Consider the following 17,144-nt stretch of genomic DNA (forward strand, 5'->3'; position numbering starts at 1 on the left):
TGATACACAGGTCAGGCTCTCTGTTACTTTACTATTCTTATTATCAAGCAGCCATTAACAACAATGAGGTATATGTGTATGTGTTGAATAAGGAATGATCCTAAAGTTCCATTTTTAAGTGGAAAAAAAAACAAATAAATGAATATGTGTGATGCTCTATGTGCTAAAACCATCAAAATAATGAAAAAGCTGGAGGGAGAACTTGAATGTACTCAAGTGCAGAATGTGCTTTAATGTGCACAGAATCTCTTATAAAACATACACAAATTGGGAATGTGGAAGTCTAGGAGACCTCACTTTTCAGCTTTCATATGGTTTGATTTTACTGCAAATTTCAAAAAGCAAAAATTAAAAATGCTCTAGTAAATAAACGGCAGTAAGCAACCAGTGATTCTGATAGATGGCCAGGATTGGCACCCAGGGCTCATCCAACTCTCTGCTCAGAATGGGATGGTGGGGATGCATGACCAAGCTGCTTAAGACATTGGTCTGCCCCAAAGGAGCTCCTATGCTGGGGGTACAGCCATACCACAACCACAGATCCCCTGCCCTGGTGCTAGAACACAGAAGAACCCTCCTTGGTGGGGAGGATGGGAGAACTGTGAAACAGCTGAGGTGTGAGCTGGCTGCAGCCAAGCTTGGTTCCTGCTGCTCACTGTCTGAGACAGGAGCATAAGCTGGTGACTCCTGGCCTGAGGAACTGACTTCCCCTAAAACCATGGCACTTCTGTGATTTGTAAAAAAAAAACTCAAAGTAAAGGTGACTGCTAAGGTGGGTAGGCCTCAGAAGAGGTGGAAGCAGCTCTGGGGGTTCCCAAATCCCAATCCTAGCATCCCATGATGATTTTTCTCACCTATAAAAAGGGGAGAGCAACATTACCTATCTCAAGGGGTTGTTATATGGGCGAAACGAGTTACTGACAATAAAAACAACAATTAACATTATTGAGTGTTTACTGCATGCCAGACATTGTTCTCAGGGCCCATAACTAACCTATAAGGTAAGCACAGTTATCATCTTGAATTTAAGGTGAGGAAACCAGGGCTTAGAAAGGTGAAGTTACTTGATTATATAGCAAGTGACAGAACTGGGATTTAAACCTAGACAGTCTGATTCTAGAGTCATGAAGAACACTTTTCAAAGTTACTATATAAGCAAAGTTAGTACTTGGCTTGTAGGGACTCAGTGTAAACTGCTATCATGAGGAAGAAGGTGTAAACATTAGGGCACACTGTACATGGGTCCCTGGGTACCACCCCCATCCAGCTAGCTTTCAGGTGCATATACTCCCTCTCTTTGGTTTCCATGGGCTTCCCTTATGGCTCAGCTGGTAAAGAATCCGCCTGCAATGAGGGAAACCTGGGTTCAATCCCTGGGTTGGGAAGATCCCCTGGAGAAGGGAAAGGCAACCCATTCCAGTATTCTGGCCTGGAGAATTCCATGGTCTGTATAGTCCATGGGGTTGCAAAGAGTTGGACATGACTGAGCGACTTTCACTTCACTTTGGTTTCCATCTCTCCCACCTGTCACCAAGGTCAACACCTCTCCATCCAGACTTGGGAAGCCCCAGAAGGCTTGAATGGCTTCAGCAGTGCCCTGTGAGATAGTTCTCTGGACTGACTTCTATCTACACTTCAGGTGTGAGGGAGAGGTTCTAGAGAAGCCTTGCTCACCCACAACCAGTGTCACCCTCATGAGACAAAGAGTACTTCTTTACTGAGTGTTCAGGAAACGGATTTGGACTACATGTAAATTCAAAACTCTCTTGAAACTGTTTATGCCTTAGGTGCAACCTACCTTCGAGGGGGGTAAAGGATAATATGACTTGTAACTTTTGGAAGAGTTCTAAAATTCCCTCCTAGCTCTGATGTCCTGGAGCTTGAGAAATGAATGAATGCTCACCTTCCATCCCCCTTTCATAGGTAATGGCTTCATTCTGTTCTTGTCAGCTGCCCTATGTGATCCCTCCTCTGCTGTGGGTAGTTTCTAGTCTGCACTGCACTCCCCCAGGAGTGGCCCATTCCACGTCTGAGGATTTCTGGCAGCAAAGCCCCAGAAGAGACATGATGATGACTTCAGAGGTCAGGGATTCCTCACCTACCACCAAACCTAGAACATTTCTTAGCACCGTTGCTGGGTAGGCCTCCTCAGCCACCTGACATCTGTTTCCATCCCAGGTCTCCCTCCCACCTTGCGCCCATCTCTGGGGGTGGAGACTCACCAGCACTGTTGGCCTCCGACTCCAGCAGGTGAATGTCATTGCAGTCTGCCAGTGAGTGCTCCAGGCAGAGCTGCAGGAAGCGAGCCTGGGTGCGCGTGACTCGCTTCAGAAGTGACAGCAGGGCCACTGTCTGTTCACACTCATTCCAGCCCTTGAACCAGCCAGCAAGGATGCCCACCTGGTCTCGGAACATCATGGTGCCAGGCCTGGGGCCAGGGTGGGGGGACGGCGGTGGCGAGGGCCAGCGCCGTCACATGGTCTCGGCTCCGGGCTCCTGTTTCCTCTCCCCTGAGGGCCAGGGCTTGAGGACGTTCCCTGGCGTAGTGGCAATGGGTGATAGGGGAAGAGGACACCTGCTTACATCGGGGGAGGTCTTGGTCCAGCCACTCCAGGCTGGGGTGGCTCCAGCCACGCCTCTCCAGGCTCCTGGGAAAGGAAGAAAGCGGGTCAGAGAGAAGGGGCTAGAACTGGTCTGGTGAGTGTGGGTTCAGAGGTTAAGGAGGCCTCATATCTTCCCCTTTAGCTCAACTCTGCTGAGCTCCTGGGAGAAAGACAAAGCCAACACCAGATACTAAGCCAACTCTCCCTCCAACCTTCAGAGCCAGAGAAAAGTCTTGATTGGGACTCAGAGACTCAAGACAAAGGAGAAGATGCTGCCCCTCACTTCTGGCTGTCACAGGGCCAAAGGAAGTGGATTTAAAGCAGAGAGTAAGTTGGTAAGATTTTCTAGATGGAAATAGGAGACAATGCACACTATGGCAAAAGATGTGAGTTAATGGAGACCTGGCCGCAGGTGACATGACTAAGCAGACATGTGATGCTGAGCACATGTCCCAACCTTGCTGATCTCTGGTCACCTCCTCTAGGGGGCTGGGCCGAGTCACTGCTTGCCTGCTAAAAGGATCCTACAGAGTCTGTGTATTATTTCAAATTAAGATGCACAAAGCTGGGATATGGGTGAGTGGTGACCCCAGTGGAGATCTCAGGTACATGGATAGCTATCTGATCAGCAACTGAGTGCCTAACGGTAGGAGGTCTTTTCAAAGATCTCTAACATGCTGGTGGGGTGGAGGGGATCTCATCCCCTCCAACCCAGCTCTCCCACTCTGATCTCTAAGACCCCATCTACCCTTGCTCTGAGGTGAATCTCTCCCAGCCTTCTTCCTCATTCCCTTAAGGATACTCCTGACTCAAGTCCTCTGGAGTGGGATGCCCCCTTGGCTCTCAGAGATGCCAGCTTGTCATCCATTTTCCTAAAAGCCAAGAGGATACTAACCTGAGAAGGGGATACATCAAATGTTAAGAACTCCAAAGCAAGAAAGTGTCCAAATTCCTTAGGCAGGAACCACACAGAAGCTGTGTCAACTGGGCAGACAACAGATCTATGCTTCAGTTGATTGGTTTCTGGACACTACTCTGAAGCCTTTCTTTAAGTGGCTCCTGATCCAGGTCTCCACTCACATTTCCCCTGACTCTCCTGAAACCAGTGCCCTTGGCTCCATCCCCAAACCACATTTGGCTCCATCTCCCTCTGGCTGCCAAGAGGACTGAGAACTCCATACAAAGACTCATTGAACCTGCTGGGCTAGGTCTTAGGGAGCTACTGCCATCTCCCTGAATGTCCAAGCTCCTGCTGAGGACAGCTGGGAGGTGCACCTGGCAACGGCAGTGCCTCACCTTACAGACCCTCGTGGACCACCTGAATAGAGCAAACTGGCCTGGCTGTCGATCCCTTTGGATACAAGAAACAAGAGAAAATGTGGGGGGAAATGAAACCTTATTCCCAATTAAACAACCCTCCCAGAAATCTTTCTAAAAGACCTATCAGGAGCTTCCCCAGTGGCTCAGTGGTAAAGAATCTGCCTGTCAATGCAGGTGACACGGGTTTGATCCCTTGTCCAGGAAAATCCCATACACCACAGAGCAACTAAGCCTGGGTGCCATAACTACTGAGTTTGTGCTCTAGAGCCCATGAGCTGCAACTACTGAGCTTACATGCCAAAACTACTGAAGCCCTCGGGCCCTAAAGCTTGTGCTCTGCAACAAGAGAAGCCACTGCAATGAGAAGCCCAAGCACCGCAACTAGAGAGTAGTCCTTGCTCCCTGCAACTAGAGAAGAGCCTGAGCAGCAATGTAGATCCAGCACAGCCAAAAATAAAAATAAATACATTAAAAAAAAAAAAAACCAAACAACCCAATGACAAATCAAATATTGCCTCCCTGGCTTAAAATCCTCCAATGACTTTTCACTGCATTTAAATAAAATACGTAGAGGGCTCCTTGTAAGACTCTGGTGGCCGCTCCAACCTCACTGTGTACCGAGTTCTTGTTCACTTGGACTTATGCACAGCTTCCCCCAACCTATCTATGGCTTGCTTTTATTTGTCACTCAGGTCTCAGCTCAGTGTCACTTCCTCAGAGAGATCTTCCCTGATCATCCAAATCTAAGAAATTTCTGTCACTCTACTGAATTTATTCTATATAGTTTGGCACCCTCAGATATCTTATTTGTTTATTGTTTCTCTCTTCCCAACAATTGCAAGCTACACAGCTGCCCAGGGCCCAGAATAGTGACTAGCACTTAGAAGATGTTCAACACATACTCACTACTGAATGAATGGAGGAATGAAGGTAAGCATGGAAGCCACACTTGGGACTTCTGCAGCCCTTGGGGCAAAGACAACCGAAGGAGTGATCAAAAGGATGGCAAAGTGGTTTGGAAACCTTGCCCTAAGAGAAAAATTTGAAGGCACTGGGGAAATTTCCCCTGAAGAGAAGACTCAGGAGGAATGGCATAACTGACTTGAAATACCTGAAGGGGTAGCGCACAGAAGAATTAAGAGTTGTTTATTTACTCCAGAGGAGAATCAGGGTAGATGGCTCTAAGTGAGAGGCAACCTGAGACATGAGAAATGTTGAAAGTCAAGAAAATTAAGTTCTAGTCTTGCCCCAGCCACTGTGTCACTTTAATCTTTGAGCTAGTCTGTTTCCCTTCTCTAGGATGTGTGAGATAAGGAGCTAGACTGGTTAGACATGACAAGTGGGTTTTACCTCACAGGCTAACTCCAATCAATTGGTAGTGGTTGCCTGGAACACTGTGGTGAGAAGGATCCTAAAAAAATGAAGCAATAGGAATATCCATCAGTGGAGAACGATTAATAAATTGGAGAATATCTCATACAAGGGGATATTATGTAGTAATTAAAAATGTGCTTGGTTCTGACAGCCGAATACAAACAATGTGCTCCTACCTATGTGTAGTGTTTGACCTTTAACTACAACGTAGAGTGTTATGGTTAGTCCATAAGTACATAGTAATGTGTTCAGTCATTTTTGTAAAGTGAAAAAAAAAAACCTGTATATAAACTCCTTATATATATTATATATGAATGCCTATGCACCTATGTATATAGAAAAACGTGTAGAATGATACACCCTGTGCCGTTCACATTGGTTACCTTGGGGAGAGGGAGGAATTAGTTATACTCTTTTCATATAACTTTGTGCTCTTTCACTAGTTCCACATGAACTCAAATTACTTTTGTAATTTTTAAAGATAAATTTAATTTTAAAGAAATCTAAGGCAGCATTCTACTTTCTGGCTCAGTGAGAGAGTGCTGTGATTGATTATCAATGTTTGCCCTGGATACTGGACAGACGAGTGGTAGTTCATGTGCCTGAAAAAGTCAGTTTCCCTTCCCAGCTCCAGTATTTTGTGGCTTTCAGTCCTAAGGAGACAGCAGCTGCCTCAACATAAGGAAGAATTTTAAAATAATGTATCTGTCCAAGAATGGAACTGGCTGCCATGTGAGGAGGTAATAAGCTCCCTGGCTGCTGGAAGTGGTCAAGCAGAGGCTGGATGAACATCCCTTGGGAGTGGGAGGGATTCCTTCACTGGGTGGCAACGCATAAGACAGAAGGACATGTTACTATTTCAGAGGGAACATTTGTGATGGGATGTTTGCTATGCCAACAGTGTTTACGGTAAAAAGATGACCAACTCCACAAACAGACCTAAGTTGTGCACTCTTGCCTATAAACATTTTTACTGGGTGGCTACTTTTCCTAAGCAACAGCACTGTGCCCCCGAAATAAAACTACTGACTGAACATTAATCCAGCTTCTTCCCCAAGCCAAATGCTAGAAGCAAAGCCTTGGGACACAGTAGGATCTCAAACATGATGCTTACAAGGCAGATTTTGAATGGAGCAGATCGGTGAGTGCAATGGTGAGCTGAAAAGCACACACACTGTCTAAAGGGAGAATTTACTATTGAGCTCTACTCAACTGCTGCCATGTAGGAATTTGGGTCCAGTATTGTTAGTTTTTTTTTTTTTTTTTTAAAGAGGAGCCAGAAATCTAGATTTTTAAATTAAAATTCCCCTATTTTTAAATGTTGGAAATGAATTCATATTAAAACAGCAACAATGAACCCTATATAGAAGAAACAAAGCCTGTGGCTTAGGTCAGATAGACAGAAACTGTGAAAAGATCCAAAGTCTGATATATACCCCTCTCAAGGGCTTCTTTGGTGGCTCAGACAGCAAAGAATCTGCCTGCGGTGTGGGAGACTGGGGTTTGATCTCTGGGTCTGAAAGATCCCTGGAGAAGGAAATGGTAACCCAGTCTAGTATTCTTGCTTGGGAAATCTCATGGACAGAGGAGCCTGGTGGGCTACAATCCATGGGGTTCCAAAGAGTTGGACACCACTGAGCAGCTAACACTTAGCAAGGGCTTAGAGGTCAAGCCATTCCACTGCTCAGGAAACATGATGAGGAGAGAGGACCTAGTGTCCAAGGAAGGCTTGGAGACTCTGCATGAAACCCTGGGGCTTTAGGAAACAAACAGCCACTATCAGGGGAGGGAAAAATAAGGAGTTTGGGATTAGCAGATACAATCTACTATATATAAAACAGATAAAACACGGTTCTACTGTATAGCACAGGGAACTATATTCGATATCTTGTAATAAACAATAATGGAAAAGAATATGAAAAAGACTACTCATACATAGCTGATTCACTTTGCTGTACATGAGAAACTAACACAACACTGCAAATCAACTACACTTCAATAAAAATAAATGAATAATTAAAAATAACCCCTAAAGGAAGTATTCCTATGTTTTAGACAGAAGAATGCTGGGTGTTTGGTCTGGATGGTAACTGCAGACGAGGACTGGATGGCTTTCTTCCACCAAAGGGCCAAAGGCCTCCAGCTTCTCTCCTGGGTGCTTGGCAACAGTGAGAAAGGATGACTTGGCTTGGTGAGATTAGCCAGGGCAAAAGCATCAGCACTGACTATTTGAAGGCATCTTACTGTGGTAGCAAATTACTATGATGGATTCAGTGGATTTGCCTGCCAAACATCCACACCCATCTTCTGGTACCAGGCCCCTAAATTCCCTTTGAAGAATTAACTGTCCTTCTTGGATCCAAGAGTAGACATAAAGTAAAACTTGGCCACGGAAAGCCCTCCCTGGACTTTGTTGTAAATACTAGGGAAAATAAGTTCTTGGTTAGGGCTGCTCAGATTATACACTATTTCTTAATATTCCTGGTTGCCACTGCTGCTACCTCACAGTGAGTGCCCATCTCAGAATGAAGCCAATACAGATGAAAGCAAAGTCAAAAGTGGAGAGAAAAGAGAGACTTGTTCATATCGTCAGAAGACCTGTCTCTAGCTAGCTGGAAGCCTCTCACCCCACCTCCCCATCCCAGACTTTTCAGTTACATGAACCAACAAATTCCTTTTGGGCCGAGGCCAGTCTGATTTGGGTTTTTACCACTTAATGTTTCAACTTTAAGCCTTGACTGTTCCCATACAGGAGAATTCACCACTGCTCTGGTCTCTTTATCCTTAGGTGTCAAAAAATGACTCCCTGTCTTTGAGAAAAGACACTAGAGGGAACCCTTCTGGTTAAGTCCTTCAAATAATCCAACAATATGGCTACCATACTTGGTCTCTAAGAGACGAAGGAACCTTCTTGAGAAGCATCTTCCAACCCTGGAAGGAGGGAAATGGAGTCAAAAACTGGCTAAGATGTTCCAGGAAAAACTAGTCATTGGCTCTTTCTCCAAACAGTGAAAAGCAGCCCACATACAGGAAGCTCCTCTGGAGGTCAGCTATCCTCTCTCAGAAGTAGCACTGCAGAGTCAGTCAAATGGGGCTGAACCAGAGCTCTCCTATTGACACTAATTTGCCATGCTGATCTTCCACAAGTAACTCAGTTTCTTCCTCAGTGAAGCTTAAGGATGAAATGAAACAATGTACATAAGATACTCAGAATGATGTTTCACATGTCTTCACATATCACATATTGTATTATGTGCAGGCCTTATGCTAGTAGCTTTCCATTGATGAGCTTGTATGATCTCAAAAACTATAAACACATATATACATATCCTCATTTTACAGATGAAGACACGGGCACACAGAGAAGGTTAAGTCACCTATCCAAGATTACACAGCTAAGCTGAGATTTTTAAGGCCAAGCACTCTGGTTTCAGAGTTCTTGCTTATTTCTGTGTATAATGCTACAGCCTCCTGTATGTTCCTTTCTACTGCCTAGAAAGTTCAACCAAAGTGTACACCCTTTAATGCCAACATCTCTGGACAAATGAGGGGTCCTATTAGCCTTCCCACCTATCCCTAGCCCTCGTAGAACATCCATGTAGGCCCTGGAAGAACTTGTTCATTTCATGAATAAGATAATAGGCTAGTTACCTATGGTTAATTCACTATCTCAACTTGAGAAGAATAGGAGAATGTGAGAAGCCAAGGGAGCCCAACTTCTGTCTTATGAAAACCATTATTTTCAGAAACTCCTAAAATCTGTGTACAAAATATATATATTATTGCCTCAACCAAGACTATGGCTTTTGTATGAATGGTCCTGGAGAAGGGAAGGAGGGGAGGGGAAAAGCCAGGAAAGGCCTCTTGGAAGATAACACAGCCTGGGGAGCTATGGGAAATTTGCATAATTTGGAGTAAGTGATTTTACCTTGTGCTTGTTTTCTCATCTGTAACATGGGTTTAATAATAGCACTTACAGAGTTGTGAGGCATAAATACCCTCCCAGAGATGTTAGCTAGTATTATCATCCTGGATTCCTCGCTCTAATCCCACCATCAACTCCTGTTTGCTCAACACCAAACATGTATCTGTATCTGCATTTTTACTGCTACCACCATATTCAAGTCATCATCCTTTCTAATCTAGATGAATGTATTGCCTCCTGTTTCCATTCTTGCCCATTTTCCTTGCAGAAACCAAATTTTCTTTAAAAACAAATAGATCATGTTACTGTCTTGCTTTAGAAATCCTGTAAGAGCTTCCAAATGCTTGTAAGTGAAAATGTAAATTCCTTTCCATGGCCCACAAGACCCCAGATAATCTGGCCTCTGTGAATGCCTCCAAGCCCCTGCCCCTTCTGCCTCACTTAGGCTTCAGCCACACTGATCTCCTTACACATCTCAGGGGTTTTGTGCTGGCTGACTCCTCTACCTGAAATGTCCTTCCCCAGGTCATCATATGGCTGGTTCCTTTTCATCAGTCAGATCTGGGTTCATGTGTTCCCCAATCTTCCTCATCTCCCCAGTAGGAAGGAATCTTTGGTCTGATATCATTGTCAAAAAGTGTTTCTTCTAAGGCTATAGCTCTTCCGGAAACACTTAGACTGGAAGATCCATGAGGGAAAGGAAGACTGTGGCTGTATTATTCACTGTTATATATTCAATTTCTAGCACAGTGCCTGGGACATAAGAGACTGTTAATAAATATCTGTGAAAAATTTCCCCACCTTGCAGCAGTCTTTTCTTCACATGTAACAATGGTTAAATTAGAATGCCCAAATCTCAGATCCTCTCACAACTGGTGCCTTCTTATCTTTCAGGTTATCAGGCTCAACTGTCACTTCCTCACCACCCTGTGTACAGTGGACAATCCCCTAACCCATTCAATTTAATTCCTTCATAGCACACACCTATCTGACTTATTCATATATCTTCCCTCCATCAGAATATAAGATCCAAGAGCTCTAAGACCTTGACTATTTCATTCACTGCTGTATCTCCAGTACCTAAAAAGTGCCTTCATAAACTGACTGCTGAAGACATTTGAGATGTGCATACTCTATATAATACTGTTGTTCTGTTGCCCTCAAGCAGACTCTGTTCAACAAATTTACCCTAAAACAAACAAAACTTACTCACAGTAACCTATTTAACCCTCTTCTAAAGCTCTGAGTACTGGAAACCCAAAGTTGAGGTAGGGAACTGAACACCAGTACTCCTGGATTCTACTACCTCAAGACTAAAACCAAACCAAGTCAGTCATCTCATTCCTGTTTCTCCCAAGTGAAAATCGTTCAGTCATGTCTGACTCTTTGCGACCCCATGGACTATACAGTCCATGGAATTCTCCAGGCCAGAATACTGGAGTGGGAGGCCATTCCCTTCTCCAGGGGATCTTCCCAACCCAGGTCTCCTGCATTGCTGCTGCTGCTGCTAAGTCGTTTCAGTCATGTCCTCCCGCATTGCAGGTGGACTCTTTTATCAGTTGAGCTACCAGGGAAGCTCTGTTTCTACCAGTGAGATCCCAAAGTCAAGTCTGGTGGGGTCAGACTAGCCAAAAACAATCTCTGGATCCAAACAATCATAGAGAAGAGAATGACTGGGGCTGGGGAACAGTGAGGAGGGGACTATCATCAACACTCAAAGGTCAAAGGATGGAATCACAGTTCTATCTGGTTCAGCAAGCAAGAGAATCTCTAAGAGCACCGCTCACCTAAACATGTCTCTGAGGATCTCCTGTCACTGTCTCACACTTAGCTCAGAGAAGAAACTGTTTCAAACTGGGGCTCTCAGTAAAGAGTTCTCTTTCCACTGAGACTGCTAAGGACGCAGAGTTCAAGTCTGGGGTTGCTAAGGGCCATTTTGTTGTCACAAAGCAGAAACCAGCCGAGGATGAAGTTGTCAGTGGAGAAATGGGGCAATTACTAGGAAGACTGTTTGAACTTCTGGATGCAGCTAGGTCTATCTAGGAACCATCCTAGTTCTGGACTTTTCAGTAACATGAGGCAATTAATTCTTTTTTTTTATTAAGCCAACTTGAGTTAAGGTAATGCCACTTACATCTTTAGAGTCTTGGCTGCTGCAAGCTTTTTTTGTGTGTGTGCTGAAACTGAGCACTTTCATATACAGGGCATTGTTCTAAGTGTGTGTTTGTGTGTCAGTCACTCAGTTGTGTCCGACTCTTTGTGATACCATGGACTATAGGCTGCCAAGCTCCTCTGTCCATGAAATTCTCCAGGTAAGAATACTGGAGTGGGCTGCCATTTCCTCCTCCAGGGGATCTTCCCAACCCAGGGATCAACCCTGGTCTCCTGCATTGTGGACAGATTCTTTACCATCTGAGCCACCAGGGAAGCCCTTGTTCTAGGTACTACATACATATTAACTATTTAAGCCTTATAACAATTCTATAAAGTAAGGTATCGTTATTTCCTTCGTTTTTTAACTCTGGAAACTAAGGACTAGAGAAATTCAGTAATTTTTTGTAGGTCACAAAACGGGTAAGCAATGAGTGGGATGCAAATCCTATCTACCTGAAGAGAAAATCCATCTCTGACTTCAGACACTATCATCCTGGGATGGACAGAGCCAGAAACCTATTTGAGCCACTTGTCCTCAATTTCATCCTTTGTAAAATGAGGATAATCATAGTTTACCTACCTCACAGAGTTCCTGTGAATATGAGATGAGACAATACACGTGAAGCACTTAAACAGTGACTGGTAGATAATAACTACTCAATAAACAATGATCATTATTACTCTTTGGGTCACTAAACTGCACCTGGCAAATACAGTGCAGATAGAGGAGATCTGTTTTCTTTCATCTGTGTCCTTCAGCTGAAGAGAATAGATGCCATGGGTTAGAGTCTTTCTTGCTTTTGACCAACTGCATAAGCTGCTTCCTCTGCCTGGAAGGCCAATCATCCTTGTCCCAACTCTTGTGGAACAGCACCCAGTCTTACCACCTCTTCTATGAAGTCTTTCCAGATAGAGGGTTCCTTTTCTCACTGCCAAATTCCCACAGTGTATAGGTTTTAACCTCACATTCTGTCCCATGTACCTGACCAACCTCTCTACTGGGCTGTGAGCTCCCTGAAGGCAGACCCCAGTGTTACCCTTGTGATCTGTTTATTCTTCTCGAACTTAGCTGCCAGTTAGCCAAGGATTCCCTACAACTTACAGAGGGAAGAGCCCACTTTGTGGAATTCAGAGAAGAATAAGTTACGTCCCAGTACTTTCCAAACTCCCAATCTGGTCAGCGTGAGTGGACAAGTACATGAAAAACTACAAGGGAGAAGATGAGTGGCGCTCTACAAAGTACAATGGAAGGCCCTGGGTAGTAAGAGAATGAAGACTGGAAGGTGCCTTAAGGGAAGGGTGTTTATGTGGAGAAGGACAGATGAGGAATAGATAAGAAGAGATGGACATGTGTGTTCAAGGAGGGAGCAACCTGAACCAGAAACAGTGAAGGATATGGGATGGTATGGAGCAGTAGAGGGGAAGCCAGAAGGAGAAAATGCTGAAGAAGATCTGAAAGAGAACCATTCAAAGGCAGAATCTGAAGTAATTGCTCAGAGGGTGGGGTAACCTTGTGGACAAGCCAGAAACCTTTCAAGGAAGGTAAGGAATCTTCTGAAAGGTAGGGACTTCACAAAGGGGGCTCCCAGGAAAATGGGGGTGAGCAGAAGGGCACAGAGGCATACTCTGAGGCATCTTTCAAGGGGCCTTTATGTGGGGAAAGGGAAATCCTCTTAGAGGGCAGTGGTTCTCAAAGTTGAGCATGCATCAGAATCACCAGGAAGGTTCCTAAAAACAGATAGCTACTGCCAGGCTTTCTGATTCAGTAGGTCTGGGTTGGGACCCAAGAATTTGCATTTCTAACAAGTTATCAGGTGAGGCTTGTGCTGCTGGTCCACGGTCAACACTTTGACTACTATATGGGGAGGGATTCTTTTGTGAGGAAGCTCTCAATGTGGAAAAGGAAGGAGAAAACTTCTGAGAGGAAAATTGAGGGAGTCCTCAAGAAAAGTCTAAGGAAGGGTCTGTCTATCTCTGAAGGGAAGAGGGGTCTATGAAGATAGAACCAAAGAAAAATGTCCTGAGAGAAAGAGCTCTGAGGGCTGGAACTTCAAGGGGTAAGGGTATCTCTTGAGGATCTTTTAATAAAAAGGGACACAGAGGCTCCTGATAGGGGAAGTCTGTAGGATGCTGGGGGGCTATGGTGGGATAATGGGGGAAAGAAGCTCAGATCTGAGAAGGATCTGTAAGTTGATTTCACAGGAAAGAGAATGGAGGAGATGAAACGGTATAAATGGAGGTTCTAAAAGGGATATGTAATAAGGCCTTGAATAAGGAGGTTTCTTGGAGATGTCAGAGGGAGAATCTGAGTGTGTGTTCTGAGGAAGTCTCACAAAGTGGTAGGGTTGTTGATGCACAGCAATTTTGGAGAAAATTCTCTAAAAGGAGTCTGTGGATGTGTGGCCTTCTGTGAGAGATCTTAGATTTACTGGAGCAGGATGACATAGGTCTTTTTAGGAACAATTCTCAAAGAGCTCAGATGAGAAATCTCTGAGTAAAGCCTTCAATAAGGTATATGGGGAAGGTGGTTGTTCTGAGAGGGAACGTGGCAATGTCATGGTAAAGGGTTTTTCAGAAAGAATTCTGGGACTTTCTAAGAAAATGAGCTCAGAGTTATTTTGAGGGAAGACTGCATGGTGTTGGGTGTCTTCCACAGAGGGTTCTAGAGGATTTGAGGGAAGCTGTGAGGGTGAGTTCAGGGAGGGAATTATCTAGGAAAAGTCTCATAGTAAGTAAGTAGTAGTAGTGGTGGTGTTAGTCACTTAGCCGTATCTGACTCTTTGTGACTCCATGGACTGTAGCGCCCCAGGCTCCTCTGTCCATGGAATTCTCCAGACAATAATACTGGATTGGGTTGCCATTTCCTTCTCTACTCTCAGTAAGGCAGGAGGTCTGTAAGTAGTAATTCAAGGGTTACTGGAAGAGTCTCTAGAAGAGATTTCAAAGGCATATCTCAGAGGGCTCATGGGGGTTGCTGGGGTCTCTGAGAAGGTATGAGGAGGTCTTAAAAAACTGCATCTCAGAGGGGTTGAGAAGAAAGGGTCTTAGGGTTTACAAGGGTTGTGAGGAGGAAAGTTCATCAGAAAGCGGGTCTATAAAGGAGGGACCTTGAAAGGAGGATTCTAACGGGGATTGAAGAAAATATCAGAGAGAAACTATGGGAAACCTTCTGGAATCCTAGGAAGCAATTTTTGAAACATTTTGTGTGGGTTAATGGGAAAGATTTGGGATACATAAAAAAGGTTTTGGAAGAGGCTCATGGAATGTGGAAAAAGAGTTCTCTGTACATTCAGGGGATCTCTGGAGATTTTTGGCATAAGTGAGGAGGGTCTCATGGGAAGATTTTTGGGGTGTGTTAGGGTGCTCTATAGAGCATTTCAGGGTGGGGAGATTTGAGGAACATGAAGAGATCTTTGGGAGATTTTTGAGACCTGTGGAAGGGTCCAAAGAGATGACTTTTGGGATGTGTATATGGAGAGGGAGTGTATATGGGAGATGAATTGGGGGAGGGGTGGGGCTCCAGGTGAGTTTTGAGGATCCAAGGCCATTTCAGAGGGTCTCTTTGGAAGATTTTCCAGGGTACATCAGGAGCATTCCAGGGGAACGGGCTCTGAGATTTGGGGGCCATAAATGGAAAATCTCCAAGGCGATTGCTGGTATGGGGATAGATGGGAGGGAAAATTCTTGGGATGTGTGAGAAGGAAGTCTGGGCGATATTGTTAGGATGTGAGAAGTAGGTCGCCGGGGGAGATTTCTGGAATGCACGGGGTCTGGAGGGGATTTCGGGGAGTCTCTGATCTGAAGATTTTTAGGGCTTATGAGGGAGGCTCCTGGAGAAGATATCTGACACATATTGTTGGAATACGAGGAGTGGCCCGGGGGGAATATTTCTAGACTGAGGAGGAGGATGGGGAATCTAGGGCCAGAGCAGGGTTCTCTGAGGAAGATTTTTGAGGCGTAGGACAGGGTCTGGAGCAGACGTGGAAATATCAGGGGTGGTCTCTCGACAAGCCTTGCGCACGGCGGGAGGGGACGGAGGGCTTCGAGTGGATTCGGGGGGGGGAGGTCTGTGGGCGTGCCCTCTAGGGAGCTGTCTGAGGTAGACCTGGGCGGGGGGGTCACGAGATGGGCCGCTGGCCGGGCTCCCGGGCCACCCCGAGGGGCGAGGAATTCGGGGAGAAGCTCGAGAAGCGGCCTGTGAGGGAGACTCCGGGTACGAGTGTGAGAGATTCTCTGGAGGGTCGGGACCCCTGAGGCCCGCGCTCCGCGCCCGCCGCCGCCCGGGGTCCCTGAGGGGGCGGGGCCGCCCGCGCGGCCTGGGGCGCCCTGAGGTGAGCCCCGAGAGCCCCGACCCGCCGCCGCCCCGCGTCCGCCTGGCTCTGCTCGCCACTCACCGCCTCGGCTGCCGCCGCCGCCGCCGCCCGGGCCTCCTCAGGCCACCGCCACCACCGTCGCCCCCTCTCCGGCCCGCGAGCTCCCCTCCCTCCTCCCGCACCGACCACCACCGCCGCCACCGCCGCCGTCGCGCTGCGTCACCGCGCCGTGCGTCACCGCCCCTGGCCCCTCCCCGACGGGACCGCCGCGCGCCAGCATTAGTTGACGCCGCGGTGACGAACCGCGCGCTCGCCAACGGGCGGCGAGGGCAGTCCGAAGGGCGGGAGGTGTGCGCGGAGAAAAGCTGGGTCCCGGCGGAGAGGGGGGCCGCGGGGGTTGAACAAGGCCCACGAGGCCCACCCCCCACCCCGTCGGATTGGTCGGCTGCTCAGCTGACGGGCAGTCGGCCCCGCGGGATAGGGGGGCAAGAGGCGGGGCGCGCGGGGCGTTGCCATAGGCAACGGGCCCGGCGGCGCCCGGGATTGGGCCTCCCGGCCTGCAGGGGGCAGTCTCGCGCTTGTCTACCTCAGCTTTGCAACTAAGTCACAATTCCTGATTCTGGTGTTCAAGGCCCGGTGGTCCGCCTGGCCCGCAAGCCGGGCTCTAGGCCTGGGCCCCACCACGCCCTGATCATCCAGGTTGCGGGCAGACGCTAGGGCAGCTGGCGTCTCAGTTTCTCCATCGCAACCCTGAGTCTATTGCTGCTGCTGCTGCTGCTGCTGCTAAGTCGCTTCAGTCGTGTCCGACTCTGTGCGACCCCAGAGACGGCAGCCCACCAGGCTCCCCAGTCCCTGGGATTCTCTAGGCAACAACACTGGAGTGGGTTGCCATTTCCTTCTCCACTGCATGAAAGTGAAAAGTGAAAGTGAAGTCGCTCAGTCGTGTCCGATTCTTAGCGACCCCATACGGTGCAGCGTACCAGGCTCCTCCGTCCATGGGATTTTCCAGGCAAGAGTACTGGAGTAGGATGCCATTGCCTTCTCCGTCTGAGTCTATTGCTTCTCTCAATTGAGAATAGGACTGAAAGAGACGATGTATACGAAGCGCTGGGCACAAAGCAGGCGGTCAATAAATGGGAGTCATTGCTCTGCAAGTAGTAACCTATTCATTTCACACACTGCCCTGGAGCAGCGTGAACTAAGCACTGCGGCGGCACTCACTGAAGGCTCCCAGGTGACAGAGGCGTGGTTGTTAGAGGAACCCAAAGAAAGGGAGTCAGAGAGGAATGTAGAGTTTAAGGCAGGGAGTGGTGGGAAATAAGCCATGGCCAGAAATTTGGCCACTTGAAAGAGTCTGGACTTGTCCCAAGGGCGCTGAGGAGCCATGGAAGGTCTTTGCCCCAAGGAGAGTCGGGGGGTTGGGGGGAGAGGAAGGTTGGAAAGCTGTCCCTGGCT

The 17,144-nt window shown here is 47.0% G+C and overlaps 1 protein-coding gene across 1 annotated transcript in view; it reads right to left on the minus strand.

Annotated features, from left to right (window-relative positions):
* SAMD4B (sterile alpha motif domain containing 4B) overlaps nucleotides 1-15,894 on the minus strand; it is a 36,289-nt gene extending 20,395 nt beyond the window's left edge. The window contains exons 1-2 of the mRNA XM_040252695.1: nucleotides 15,771-15,894; nucleotides 2,223-2,648 (exon numbers count right to left, since the gene is read on the minus strand). Of these exons, the coding sequence (XP_040108629.1) occupies nucleotides 2,223-2,418 (196 nt within the window). The 5' untranslated portion in view covers nucleotides 2,419-2,648; nucleotides 15,771-15,894. The remainder of the gene's footprint in view (nucleotides 1-2,222; nucleotides 2,649-15,770) is intronic.
* Nucleotides 15,895-17,144: the final 1,250 nt, after the last annotated feature.

This window comes from Oryx dammah, unplaced genomic scaffold (genome assembly GCF_014754425.2).
Source record: "Oryx dammah isolate SB20612 unplaced genomic scaffold, SCBI_Odam_1.1 HiC_scaffold_13, whole genome shotgun sequence".
Lineage (NCBI taxonomy): Eukaryota > Metazoa > Chordata > Mammalia > Artiodactyla > Bovidae > Oryx > Oryx dammah.